This window comes from Curcuma longa, unplaced genomic scaffold (assembly GCF_044706935.1).
Source record: "Curcuma longa cultivar G26 ecotype Majalengka, Jawa Barat unplaced genomic scaffold, ITB_CL_G26_1.1 contig_27369, whole genome shotgun sequence".
Taxonomy (NCBI): Eukaryota; Viridiplantae; Streptophyta; class Magnoliopsida; order Zingiberales; family Zingiberaceae; genus Curcuma; species Curcuma longa.
Genome location: NW_027433400.1, coordinates 22986 through 35955, shown reverse-complemented (window position 1 = coordinate 35955; position 12970 = coordinate 22986). Strand labels below are relative to the sequence as shown.

General features: G+C 41.6%; 3 protein-coding genes and 1 pseudogene across 3 annotated transcripts; 2 read left to right on the top strand and 2 right to left on the bottom strand.

Moving 5' to 3' along the window:
* The first annotated feature begins 276 nt into the window (after positions 1 to 276).
* On the top strand, positions 277 to 3202 carry LOC141819019 (uncharacterized; annotated as a pseudogene).
* A 2520-nt stretch (positions 3203 to 5722) lies between these two features.
* LOC141819020 (ethylene-responsive transcription factor CRF1-like) lies at positions 5723 to 6764 on the bottom strand. The gene has a single exon (XM_074706404.1). It carries the CDS (start codon positions 6762 to 6764, stop codon positions 5826 to 5828), a length of 939 nt encoding a protein of 312 aa, XP_074562505.1. The 3' UTR covers positions 5723 to 5825.
* Positions 6765 to 9142: 2378 nt separating this feature from the next.
* On the bottom strand, positions 9143 to 10688 carry LOC141819022 (hydroquinone glucosyltransferase-like). Its single transcript, XM_074706406.1, has one exon. The coding sequence runs from the start codon at positions 10650 to 10652 to the stop codon at positions 9222 to 9224; it is 1431 nt and encodes a 476-aa protein (XP_074562507.1). The 5' UTR covers positions 10653 to 10688; the 3' UTR covers positions 9143 to 9221.
* A 1274-nt stretch (positions 10689 to 11962) lies between these two features.
* LOC141819023 (uncharacterized) lies at positions 11963 to 12695 on the top strand. Its single transcript, XM_074706407.1, has one exon. The coding sequence runs from the start codon at positions 12097 to 12099 to the stop codon at positions 12496 to 12498; it is 402 nt and encodes a 133-aa protein (XP_074562508.1). The 5' UTR covers positions 11963 to 12096; the 3' UTR covers positions 12499 to 12695.
* Positions 12696 to 12970: the final 275 nt, after the last annotated feature.

The following is a 12970-nucleotide window of genomic DNA, read 5'->3' as shown; positions in this document are numbered from 1 at the left end:
GTAACGCCGCTGATGGCCGAGCTTCTTCACCGTCCGATTTCTGCGATCACGCGACTTCACGAATCTCGAGGCACTCCTTCCTGCTCTCCTCGCCGAACATCTTGAGAGGGCCTCGTCGTCGTCCCCTTCTCTCCGGCGTCGCCGTCGCCGTCGCCGTCGCCGTCGCCGTCGCCGTCGCCGTCGCCGTCGCCGTCGCCGTTCCCCATATCAATTCCGAGTACTCTTACTTCCGGATTTTATTGATTATTCTTTTAATTTTTCGTTTGTTTGTTTGAGAAATTTGTTGGGTGGAAGAGGAGAAAGGGATTGGTATATAGATTTGAGTAGATGGCGGAAAGCGAAGCCTACCTTGAAGCCGGTGCTCCACAAGCCGCCCGGTTATCGCGATCCGGAAAGCGCCGCACCCGACCGTTCCGAAGGCGCCTCCCCGCCGGCGACCGCTTCCGCCATCTTTCCGCCAGCCCGGAAGCCGCTCCCCCGCCGCCACCGCTCTCGGTGCTCCTGCTGCTGCCGCCTCTGCTGCTGGGCCTCCGTAGTCGTTCTCGCCTTGGCCGCGCTCATCGCGGTCGCCGCGGGGCTCGCCTACCTCTGGTTCCAGCCGCGGCTCCCCTCCTTCCGTCTCGAGTCGCTAAACGCCACCCGCCTCCGAGTCGGCTCCCGGTCCGACGGCACATTCCTCGACGTCTCCACTTCAGTCGGGATCCTCGTTTCCAACCCCAACGGGAGGATTGTGCTCGAGTACGGGGACTGGGAGGCGCGGGTGAGGGTGGCGGATGATGACGGCGACGTGGATGTGGGGGTGGCGGAGGTCGCAGGGTTCGAACAGGGTAGGAGAAATCGGACGGTGGTGCGCTTCAAGATGGCGGCCAAAGCGGTGGCGGTGGACGAGGTTGCCGGCGGAAGGATCCAAGCGGGGTTCAGGAGCAAGGAGATAAAGCTCGGGGTGAATCTGAGAACTAGGGTGGGGCTTCGGATGGGCGGTACTAGCACCGGAAAGTTGCCGATCCGAGTGGGGTGCAGCCCGGTGAGCTTAAGGCAGGGGGTGAGCCATGGGACTCTCCCCTTGTGTCGCTTATACTTGTTTAGATGGTATGCTCTCCTCTCTCAGCTTCAAATTAATGTTTCTTCTTTTAACTAAAAAAAAGGAAAATTATTGTTACTTCTTTACTGCTATACTAATCATTATTTGCTAAATCCATGCCCCTTTTCTTTGAGAATATGATCGAGTTCAAGGCTTCAGATACTTCAATCCAATTCACTTATTCTACAACTAGGTGGCTTTAATCTGTTCTGGTGATTAACACGTAGAACAACTCTGCCATATTATTTGAACTTTGTGGTTTTATTTACACTAGGATAATAGTTATTCGAAACAAGAATTGTTTGTTTTTTAATCTTAATTTGTTCTTGGAGCATTTTTGATCAAGCTGAACTGTCCTATTGAAATTTGTTGATAGGTCTTAGCAATTCCAGTAATAATCAATGCTTATTAGGATAATTGGCTCTATTTTATTGCATAGCTACCCTGTAGCACTTATTAATACTTGCAACTGTTTAATGATCAAATGTTAATTTGATAGGTGTGCATTGTTCACTAATATAGATTGCATTGGGGTTATTCTCTACAGCAATTAGCATAATTAAGTTTCAAGATGTGTCTTTTACAGGATTAGGTGCCATGTCAAAGCAACCATTAATCTTAGCACTGATGCACATTATTGTTTTCAAATCCTTTTTCACACTGATTCGGGATGCATTTGAGACCTTTTCAAAGGTCATTTTTGTTTGTCTTCCAAGATAACAAGTTGATATTATTGATTATTAATTATGATAGTGATAGTTTATATTGCATCTATCAGGCTAGCTGCATATCCACTGGATAATTGATGTTACAACCCAAACAACTGCAAAATTCAACTATTAAAGTAAATTGGTATATGATGCTTTCTGTTTGGTTTGCTGAAACTTATGTAAATGAATATATAACATTATTTTTTTCAAATGAGCTTAAAGACATTTGATGCCATAAGATGGATGCCAGTAAGTTTTTGAGCCAAAGACTTCTTGTTTCATGAATCTTTATTTATTTAATCTTTTACCATTTTTGAAGAAAGTTTCATTGCAATTGAAAGTTAAAAGTCTGCTCAAGTGATGTTTCTACTGTTCAATATTGATTAAGAATAAACGGAACAGTAGTTCTACACCAGACTTTTTACCAGTAGAAACAAATGGAAAGAGAAATTGCTAATGAAATATATCTAATTCATTGTACAAAGGGAGATTTGGTTAATGAGAGAAGTTGGAGCTTTGGTTGAGTCACATATTTGTAGGTGTGATGTGGTAGTCTGTTCTTTTCCTTGGCCAGTAGGATCCACCTATTACAACTATGAAAGCTTAGAATGGACAAATGCATATGACCTTGCTGGAAGATCGATAGTGAAGCATGATCCCACTGATGGCTTTGTTTGTTTTGTTTGCTAAAGAGCACCCATATTTTCACATGCAAGTGTCTCCCATAATTAAGGGAAAACCACCTTCTTTTTTCCTTAAGATGTGGTGCATATCCTGAAACTATTATTCAGTAATCAAACATGGAACTTTGTCTGTCACACACACTAGCTTAAGCAACAGAAGACAAAACCGTAGACCTGAAGTTTCATTAATTCCTTGAACAAATTCTTATGGACATCAGAACTCTTTTCATTTCAAAACAAACTAAACAATCTCAAAGACAGAACGCAAACAAGATTATTATTCATCTTTGTAAACAGAATGATAGTAGGCTCACCTAATCAAGTCCATCCTGCTAGTCAAACTTATGGCCTCAATTGAAAGGAAATAGATTGTCATGTGAGTAGTTTGACAATTATAACTCTTTTTTTTTACTCAAAACCTATGGTTAACTTTGTTAATATATCAGTGGTTTACTCCCGATATTCACACTGTTCATACATAGTCTTTTGTGAGCTCAAGCTATTTGCTATTCAAGACTTTATTCCTCTCTTTGTGCAACAATTTCAGGATTAACCTGCAAAAGAAAGGCTCGTAGATGTTGCTGTATGCTCAATGCTGGGTTCCTATCATAGTCACTGAGAGAAGATTGGTAAGCTGAGTTGATCTTCAATTTCTCAATCACTGTGATTTTGCACTGTATTTCTTAAAAAGTTTGTATTTATGCAAATAGTTATAGTTTTCAAAGAAACCTAAATGATTATTTGGATAAACATTTAAAAAATTCTCACGTATAATTTTATTCATGAACTAAGGATATACTTTTATATAATGAGACTTAATGAATAAGGAAAGGAATAAAAAATATTTTATTAAAAATAAATTATTCTCAATCAAATCAATCTAATTATATTTTTTTTCACTTATGATTTGATTATTTTTTATATTTCTCATAATTTGATTGACTCCCTGTAAAGGTAAATTTTGATTATTTTTTACACTCCCTTTTAGGTTTGGCTATAGATATTGATGAGATCAAGTTTGCATTTAAGAAATTTGTGAGCTTGTTTAGATAATTGTTTTGTAAAAATATTGACTAGTTGATGAGAAGTAGGAATATATTTAATACTGATAATATCTTTATCCACTTTTTCTTTAATGAAGTGATGATCAATCTCTATATATTTTGTTCGTTCATGATGAATTGGATTGTAAATTATATTGATAGTTAATTTATTATCACAATAAAGAAGTATAATATTTTCAATTTAAATTTTTAAATCTTTCATCACTCTTTTGATCCAAATGAGTTCACAAATTTCATGAGATATAAATTTGTATTCCGCTATGCCACTAAATTCCCCTGTACTATCGTGTAATATTCAGAAGTTGATTTCCTACATCAATTGATCCTGTTCAATTGTATTAGTATATGCACATACTTTTCTATTCTCAATTTTTGCAAAGAATATCTATTCCAGGAGTGTTTCAAATATCTCAAAATTTTATATACTATATTTAAATGACTTTATCAAAATTTTATATACTATATTTAAATGACTTTATCATGGTGAGTGCATATATTGACTTACTAGATTAACTGCAAAGATAATATCTAGGCGTGTATGTAAGAGATATATAAGTTTTCTAATAAGACGTTGATATTATCTTTGTCAATCGAGTTTCTTTCAAATATTTTTCTCTCATTTCTTAATTCAATTGGCGTGTTACTTGGCTTGCATTTCAATATGTCAATTTCTTTTAACAGATCTAAAGTGTATTTTCTTTAAGAGATTGAAATATCTTTTTTGTTTTAAGCAATCTTCATTCTCAAAAATATTTCAATGTTTCAAAATCTTTGACTTTAAAGTCTCGTGCTATTATTTTCTTGATTTCTTCTAATTCCTTATTATCATTCTGATGATGATATCATCTTTTGCAAAAGGTGGAATTCGTCACCTTAGCAATTCTACACGGTCGGTTTCACGATCATCTGTGAGAAGGTAAATCAAGAAATTACAGTTGATCACAACGGAGGAAGGGTATTGTTCAATTTCATCAAGATTTGAATTCGTGTCCTCTTGGCAAGATGATGATAACATCAATATACACTATAAGAATGATGATATTTTTTTTAGTAAAATATTTCACAAATAATGTGTGATCTATTTATTCTTCAATATATCAAAAGTTCTTAATTACTTTAGAGAATTGATTGAATCAAGCACGATATGATTATTTTAAATTATAGAGAAATTTGTTGAGTTTGTATACAGTTTGATTGTCAAATTTTTTTCGAATCTTGGAGATTGATTCATATAAAGTTTCTAAAGATATTTTTTATATCAAATTGATATACTGACTAATTTAGATTAGCCTTTATTATTGTTGTGATAAGGGCAAGCTATAACACACTTTGGTACCAACTTTAAAAATGGTAAGTTGTGACAAGGTCTTTATTATATCGAGGATAAAAATGGTGGATTTGTGTTCTGCTTGAGGTGATTTAAATAACTTTTGTATTTTTGATCCCATAAATGTTAGAATTATTTCTGATTTTATTTTATTTATTGACTTGATCCTTAATTTATCGCCATCCCAGTGTTCTTAATATCTCAAAATCAAAGTGATGCTTCATATAATTAACACAGTTTCATCTTTAATATAATGGACCTATTATCATTAACAATAATAATAGCTGCTGTGAGTGATAAAACTCAGTTCAATGCGTTCGATATATAAGACAAGCTGCTTGGCATTTGGATGCATGCACACACTATATATATACACACGCACACACACAAATACATAACGTTCGCCGTTGTTCGTGGGATTCGGCCAATACCGGCTGTTTGTCCGATTTGCTGGTGTCTAATTTGGGACGGCATTGATTTACATAACGTTCGGTTTTCGTTCTTAAAATTGGATTAATAATGGCAGAAACTATTAAATTTATTTATTAATTTTGAAATTTAATAAGAATTCTATTGTTTATAGTTTACAATCGTTATTCCCAAATATTAATACATTCTATCAAGTCCATCCAGTTTCAGAATTTATTTAAATTTATTTATTTAATTATTATTGTACATATTGAAAAAATATAAATAAATCCATTAAGGTGAATTATTGAGATTAATTGAGGTATAATATATTAAGATAATCTAATATTCTTCGTAAAGTTTCAAAAGTTTTGAATTCCTATCACTTGATCAAGCGTTCCGCACATATTCTGAAGGATATTTTCCAAGGAAGCACTAATTAAAAAAAAAAACATAATACAAAATCGATAGAAGAAAAAAAAAATGCCTCATTTTGTTTTTTTTTCCCGTCGCTACAAAATCGGCCGACAAATCGGTGCCCGGATAACGGCCTCAAACGGCATTGAGCGGTTCGATCGGGAACAAATCGCCGATGTCCTCAAAACAGTCGTCCCCACCCTGCCACGTAGGCGAGCGGAGCTCCAACCCAGAGCCGAGGAAAACGTGGCTCAGCTCTTCAGATGCGAAGTGTATACGAGCCGAGTCGTCGTCGATATGGCTCGGCTCCGCCGCGGCGAAGCCGAGGAAATCGTCGTGTAGCGTAGCCTCCTCCGTGGGCAAAAAGCCACTGAACTGCCACGGCGAGAAGGCATCGGCGTTATCCATGGATGCCGCGGTGGGGGGAGTGACGCCGCGGAGGACGGATCTGGGGGAGGAGAGGTCTGCGGGCTCCTCCCCAGAGTCGTAGCCGCCTCCGGACATGGAGGTGAGGTTGCTGGTGGAGAGACGCTTCTTTGGAGGCAGGGGCGGAGGATGGGAAGGCAGCAGCGCGGGGACGGCGGTCGCCTTCTGCGAGAAGTTGGTGGCGGCGCCAGGGCCGCGGAGTCGTATGGCGGCCGAGTCGTACACCTTCGCCGCCTCCTCGGCGGTGTCGAACGTGCCGAGCCACACACGCACGCGCCGCCGCGGGTCGCGGATCTCGGCCGCGTACCTGCCCCACGGCCTTCGCCGGACGCCCCGGAACTTGCGCGTGCTGCCATGGTCGTCGCCGCCAGCGGCCACGGAACCAGGCGAATCCACCGCCTTCTTCCTCTTTCCGGCGGCCTCGCGGTGGTGCTCGAAACGAATCTCCTGGACATATCGGCGGACGCGTCGGCCCTCGGCCTCGTCGTCGGAATCAGTGGCCTCGCAGTCGTCGCAGTAGATTCTGATGGTGCGCGGCCCAGCGGCCTCGCATTGCCGGTGCCTGCAGCGCGACGGGAAGGCCATGGTGGTTACCTCGACGTGTTCCGTGCGCTTAACAGGCACCATCGACGGCAGCGCTGCGTCCATTTCTTAGCTTCTCCTACCTTCAAATTCTTGCTCAATTCCTTCTGCAAATCAAACTCAAACCATCCAGAACATCAACAAACACAGCCATGCGAATCAAACGTAAAGTGTCAACAGAAAACAAAGCGAGGCAAAAGAGCATGCATGACAAAAAAGGAGAAGCAAAAGCAAATCATAAGAAAGGAGCCAGAATATTTCCGGCAAAGGTATGGCTCGAAGCACAAATCCGACATCCGCTTTGCAAATAAAGAGAAGCGACAAAAAATTAGCTGAAAAGTTAAGGAACAGAAAAACCAGAGCAGAGGAGGAATGGAGGAGGAAGCAGAAGCACATGGGGTCGATTGATTACCTCAAGAGGGAAGAACGAGACCTGTGGCGGTGGTAGAGACACAGAGAGAGCAGGATTAGCTGGTTGTCAGGGGGGAGGGGAGGAGGAGGAGGAGGAGGATGTGGAGGCGGCAGGAGCACAGAATTCAAGCGAACAGGGGAACAGAGTGGGTGAAGAAGAAGATAAAGCGAAGCAGGAGCAGAGAGAGAGAGAGAGCCTTGGGGGTGGGCGCATGGGTACCTGTTTGGGTGCTTTTTAGTTTTCACTGGCGCGCTTGTCCAATTCCAGGTGTCGCCGTTGCGTTGTAGGAAGGAAAATTATTTATTTTTTGATTTATAAAAAAGATAAAATTACTTATTTCATTAGCCGGTTTTACCCCTCATGAATATATATATATCGATTTCTAATGTTAACCATTTTTTTTGCCTCAATTTGTTTTAATAGATGAGAAAACGACAAAAGGCATCCGACAAATAACGAGCCGCCGCATCCGGTTGGGCCCCACTCTGCTAGTGACCCGCTCATTTGTCAGTTTAGCCCATGGGCCCGGAACCTACTTCAGTTTTTTTTTTTTATTTGATAGGCAAAAATTGAAAGGACATCTCAAATTAAAAGGAAACATCAAATAAACATCATTCTAAAAAAAAATTTCAAATAGACACTCCATTAATAATTATTATAATATATATAAATTATTAAAAAACTACTACAATATATAAAAACTACTCAATAACAACTATAATGTATATAAAGTGAGTTTATAATTTATAGTTTACACGGTATAGAAACTACTAAATAATTGTTAAAATGTATAGAAGTTATCTAATAACTGTTACAATATATTTATGGTGAGTTTAAAATTTAAAATTTAGGGTTGTAATAGCTATATAATAGCTTTTACAACTATTTTAAAATAATTTTGATGAAGTTTAAATATTTTTAATCCAATTGATAAATAATATTTTAATATAATATTATTCAAAGATTTTAAATTTTAAATCTTAAATTCATCCTAAACACATTATAGCAGCTATTGGGTAGCTACTACATGATGTAAATCCTAAACTCACTCTAAGCATATTGTAACAGCTATTAGATATTTTATATACATAGTAATAGTTATTGTATATCTTCTACACAATATAAATCTTAAATCTCAAATCCTAAATTCACTCTAAATATGGTGTAGCAGTTACTCGGTAGTTTCTACATGTTATAGCAATTATCGATAGATACTGCAACAACGTTGGATCAAGAGTATTTTAAAAATAAAATCATTTTGGAGCGCGCTCATTTGACTTAATAGAAATGAGACATCTATATGACGATTTTGAACGCCCATTTGATTTTTGTCCTAATTTGATTCAATTTCCTGATATGAGATTATGTGAGTGCTTTATATTTAAGTAAGTGTCCGAGTTGACTCTGGTTCAGTTGATTCCATAAGTTCTTTAGATAAGCCAACTATGAGGTTTTTGCACTAGTGGTCAAAGTGACATCTATCCATACTTTAGTTGTTTTCATTCAACCGATCGTATTTGAATTGTGTTAGACACGACCTAGGTATGACCCAAGCATAGCTTATGTGTGGAATCCAACTCAAATATTTAAATATATATATATAAATAAAAATATATAAATATTAAAGTTAAATATATATATTTAAAACACACACACACACATATTTAGAAATACATTTTCATTCTTTTTGTCAAATTTTTTATATGTGCAATACTCTTTAGTCTCATTAAAATTCTATTCTCAATTTGCACTTGGTTTTTTTTTTTTACCCTCAATGGCCTCATCATCATAGCAATAGGAACTACTATGTAAAAGTCAATAAATATATTAGCAAAATACAGACATTACACATAATAAAAGTCAATAAAAACAGCTTATCGATTCTAATAAATAATTATTTATAAGTAATTCATATTCTATGCTGTAATTTAGTAACTATAATTTTTGTTCATAGCATAATTTACTTTTGATTATATTTTACAACTGTTTTTATTATATTGTATAACTATAATCCTTATAAATAAATATAATAAGGAGATATTTTTTTTTTCCTTTCTATTTCTTCTCCTTTTAGTTTCTTTGATTTTATTATTATGTATTAATTGTTTGATTTAATTGGCGGACTTCCACCTGCTCGCCACCTCATCCAGCGCCTGGAAGGCTGCGCCGCCGTCCCCATGGCCCCTCAACGCCGCCTCCTGCAGCTCCGACACCCGCCGCCGCGCAGCCTTCCCTTCCTCCCCGTTCATCAGTTCTTTCACAACCCGTGCCACTTCTTCGCGCGACACCAGCCCACCTTCCGCCGCCCGCGGCCGCAGCGCGATCCTCGCCCCTTCCGCCAGCATCACCGCGTTCTGCCGCTGCTCCGCGAAGAGCGGCCACGCCAGTATGGCTACTCCCGACATGACGCTCTCCAACGTCGAGTTCCAACCGCAGTGGCTCAGGAAGCCGCCGGTGGCGGAGTGGCCCAGCACCGCCACTTGAGGAGCCCACGACGGGACCAGCAGGCCCACCTCGTTGGTCCGCTCCACGAACCCGGCGGGCAGGAAGCGGAAGGGATCCGCCTTGCTCTGGGCCGTGAAGTAGGACTCGCTCACGTCGCCGTCGTCGTTGGGGCTCCGGACCACCCACAGGAACCGCTCCCTGCTCATCTCCAGACCCAGAGCTAGCTCCGTCATCTGCACCGTCGACAGGGTCCCGGCGCTGCCAAAGGACACGAACAGCACTGACCCGGCCGGCTGCCGATCCAACCACCGCAAGCAGTCGGCGTCCTTTTCGCCCTCCGCCGACAGGAGCCGCGTCAGCGGCCCGACGAGATAGACTGGCGGCCGGCCCGGCTCGTTCTGCCTCAGGACCTTGGCGGCGCCCGGCTCCAACGCCTCGAACGTGTTCACGATGATTCCCTCGGCGTCCCGGTATTGGCGCCCGTGGTGGAGCATCCACCGGTAGGCCTCGCTGGACCGATCCTGAATCGGTTCGAGCAACTCCGGTCCAGGGACCGGTACGCAACCAGGGAGGCGGAGCGGCTCCGGGAGATCCCGGTACTCGCAGGCGACGGAGGCGTCGAGCTCGGGGAGGTGGAGTAAGATCGAGAGAGTGAGGAGATTGGAAGGGAAGAACATGTAAGGCGGGACGCCGAGGCCGCGGGCGATAGCAAAGGCGTCGGTAGCGAAGATGTCGCAGACGAGGGCGACGAGGTTGGAGGAGGCCTGGAGGCGGGACAACTCGGTGCGGAGGAAGTGGCCCGAGCGGGAGGCGGCGACGCACATGATGGTCACGATGTGGGCGTCGGCGGGGAGGTCGTCGAGCGGGACGGCTGGGAGGGCGAGGGAGGCGATGGCCGGAGGGAGGGAGGAGAGGACGGCGTCCTGTGCCTTGGAGGCGGAGGCAGCCAAGGTGATGATGGTGACGGAGAAGCCGTGGCGGGCGACGAGGATCTTGGCAAGCTCCGTAAAAGGAATAAGATGTCCGGCGCCCGGCGTGGGAAGCAGCGCCAAGTGAGGAGCGGCCGCGCCGCCGTCGCTGAAGCTTTTCGCCTCCATATCCAGAACCGCGCGTATTAATACCCACCAAGTGTTCGAGCTTCTGCCTCAGAGAGGTCGATGACTACGATTCGAGTCCGTGGATCAAGCTATATACACATCTAGTTGTGGGGTCAAAGTGACTCGAGACGACATGGCCAAATTGTTCCAAAATGCCAAACTTGGTACGGAAAAAAAAAAAGAAAAGAAGGAAGAAGAAGCATACTATTCTATATGTCCCATTGCAATTTGCAATTATGCGTCCTCGTGATAATAACAGAGAAGTTATTCCATATAGAAGGGCTTCCCTCCTCTCCTTTCGATTGAAGATTATGATAACAAGTCGATAATAGTGAAGTTCGACATCATTCTCTTCAGCACTGAGTTCCTCTTCTTCTTTCTTGTTTTACTCCGCCGCCGCCGCCGCCGCATGCTGCTGTGCCGCATGCTTCGGCCTAAATAATTACTACGCACTAGCTACTTCCCGGAATCTAATGAACTTGATTGTCATTTTCAAGTGGAGCGAGTTAATTAAACTTTTCTACCAAATGCATACTCTCTCCCAATCGATCTGAAACGGATGAAGATTGAAGAAAACTAAACGAAATTTGGGTAAAAGGAAACTGATGTTCTTTCCCAAAGACAACTATCACCCTAATCTTTATGTTGATCTACTGAACACGAAAATTGCAGCTCATGAAGGTAATTTTTGTATATCGCAGCAGGGAGTGCAGTATGGTAAGATTAACAGAGAATTTGGCAAAGGATTGAACTAAACAAATGAGAGAATCTAATAAAGGAGCACACTGGTTAGTAAACACGATGAGCACTAAGGAGAATAAAAGTGAAAGAAACCATAATTTTTCTTCGGGGAGTAAAAGACGATGGACCGGGAATATATTTGTCGGCCGCTTTGTAGTATATAATATTCATCATATTATATTTTTTTAAAAATAAAATGATTTTATCTATGACTCTATAAGATTACTTTTGTCTTTTACATATAAAGATAAAATGGAAATTTTAATTGATTCTCATTCCATAATTTAAACCAAATCAAACAATATTAATGGGAATAATACCCATTCCAGTATCAATACCGAGCACTAAAAATTCGATAATTATTTTCATTGCCATTAACCCCTCAATCAAAATCATTACCATTCCATTATCGAATATATACCAAGCGCCCCTAATTTTTTAAATACAGCAGTGCATGTTTGCATCAGGTAAACTTTGAATTTAAATTTTAATTAATTCATATATTCTATTTAATTTTTTAAAATTATCTCTACTTCGTACAATACACTCGGAATTGGTTGGCCGTTCCCGACCGCCATTGACCAACTTCCCATTGTCTTTATAATTTTGGTCCCCCAAACCCCCAAAGACTCCTCTCTCTCCCACCACCTACCGTTGACCAACCTCACCGCCTCCTCTTTTTTCCGATCGGATCGATCGAGCCATGGTCGCGGCCAAGATCGCCGTCTCCCTCTCCGTCGTCTCCGCCCTCCTCATCCTCTCCGCCGCCGCCCGCCTCGCCGTCCCCTTCTCCCAACTCGGCCACGCCGACCGCAAACGGGCCGATGCTGCCCTACGCGAGGAAGTCGTCCCCGCCGACGGCTTCCGCGTCTACGACATCTCTGCCGGCGGCACCGTCGTCCACAGCGGCAGCAAGATCGTGAGCGTACGCCTCGGCCAACAGGGCGGCGGTGATGACGCCAGCAGCCACAAAGGGATAGTCATCTCCTACGGCAACGACATGATCTCGTCAGTTCCGGCCGGCAGGGACGCCAGGGCAGAAGATGAGATCGAAAGTAGCTGGGCCCAGTGGTTCTCGAATCTCGGGAAAGACCTCCAGTTCTAACAAGTTCGTTCCCTAGCTATTTGATCCATCAATAAATTTCACTTTTTTCTAAAAAAAAAAACAAACAAATACATATATAATATCATAATTGTCTGTCTGTGCCTATATTGTGCAGCTTGTTGAGTATTTGTGCTTGTATGATTTAAACGCATGCTGTGTTCATTTTTGTGCTATCAATTCTATTTAGTTTTATGCTAGCTCCGCTCCCTAAAGTATCTTCTTAACTTTTTCAATCTTTGATTGAATTGACATTGATTTTGATAGAGTTTATGAATTGTTCCTTTTAAGCTATGTTCATCAAGAGACAATCTAAAACCTTTGATGAAAGGACTTTTCTACATAATCCAAGTAAGGGACTCCTTCATACAGATTTTCTTCTTTCATCATCCGTGTATCAACTTCTAATCCCGTGGCGTTTAGACCTCTTTTAGCTATCTCGTCACTATATGATCTTTATATTCAAGTTCATGAC

What these genes read in the sequence shown, in the direction of transcription:
- LOC141819020 (XM_074706404.1), bottom strand. Translation starts at nt 6,764, where the DNA reads ATGGACGCAGCGCTGCCGTCGATGGTGCCTGTTAAGCGCACGGAACAC.
- LOC141819023 (XM_074706407.1), top strand. Translation starts at nt 12,097, where the DNA reads ATGGTCGCGGCCAAGATCGCCGTCTCCCTCTCCGTCGTCTCCGCCCTC.
- LOC141819022 (XM_074706406.1), bottom strand. Translation starts at nt 10,652, where the DNA reads ATGGAGGCGAAAAGCTTCAGCGACGGCGGCGCGGCCGCTCCTCACTTG.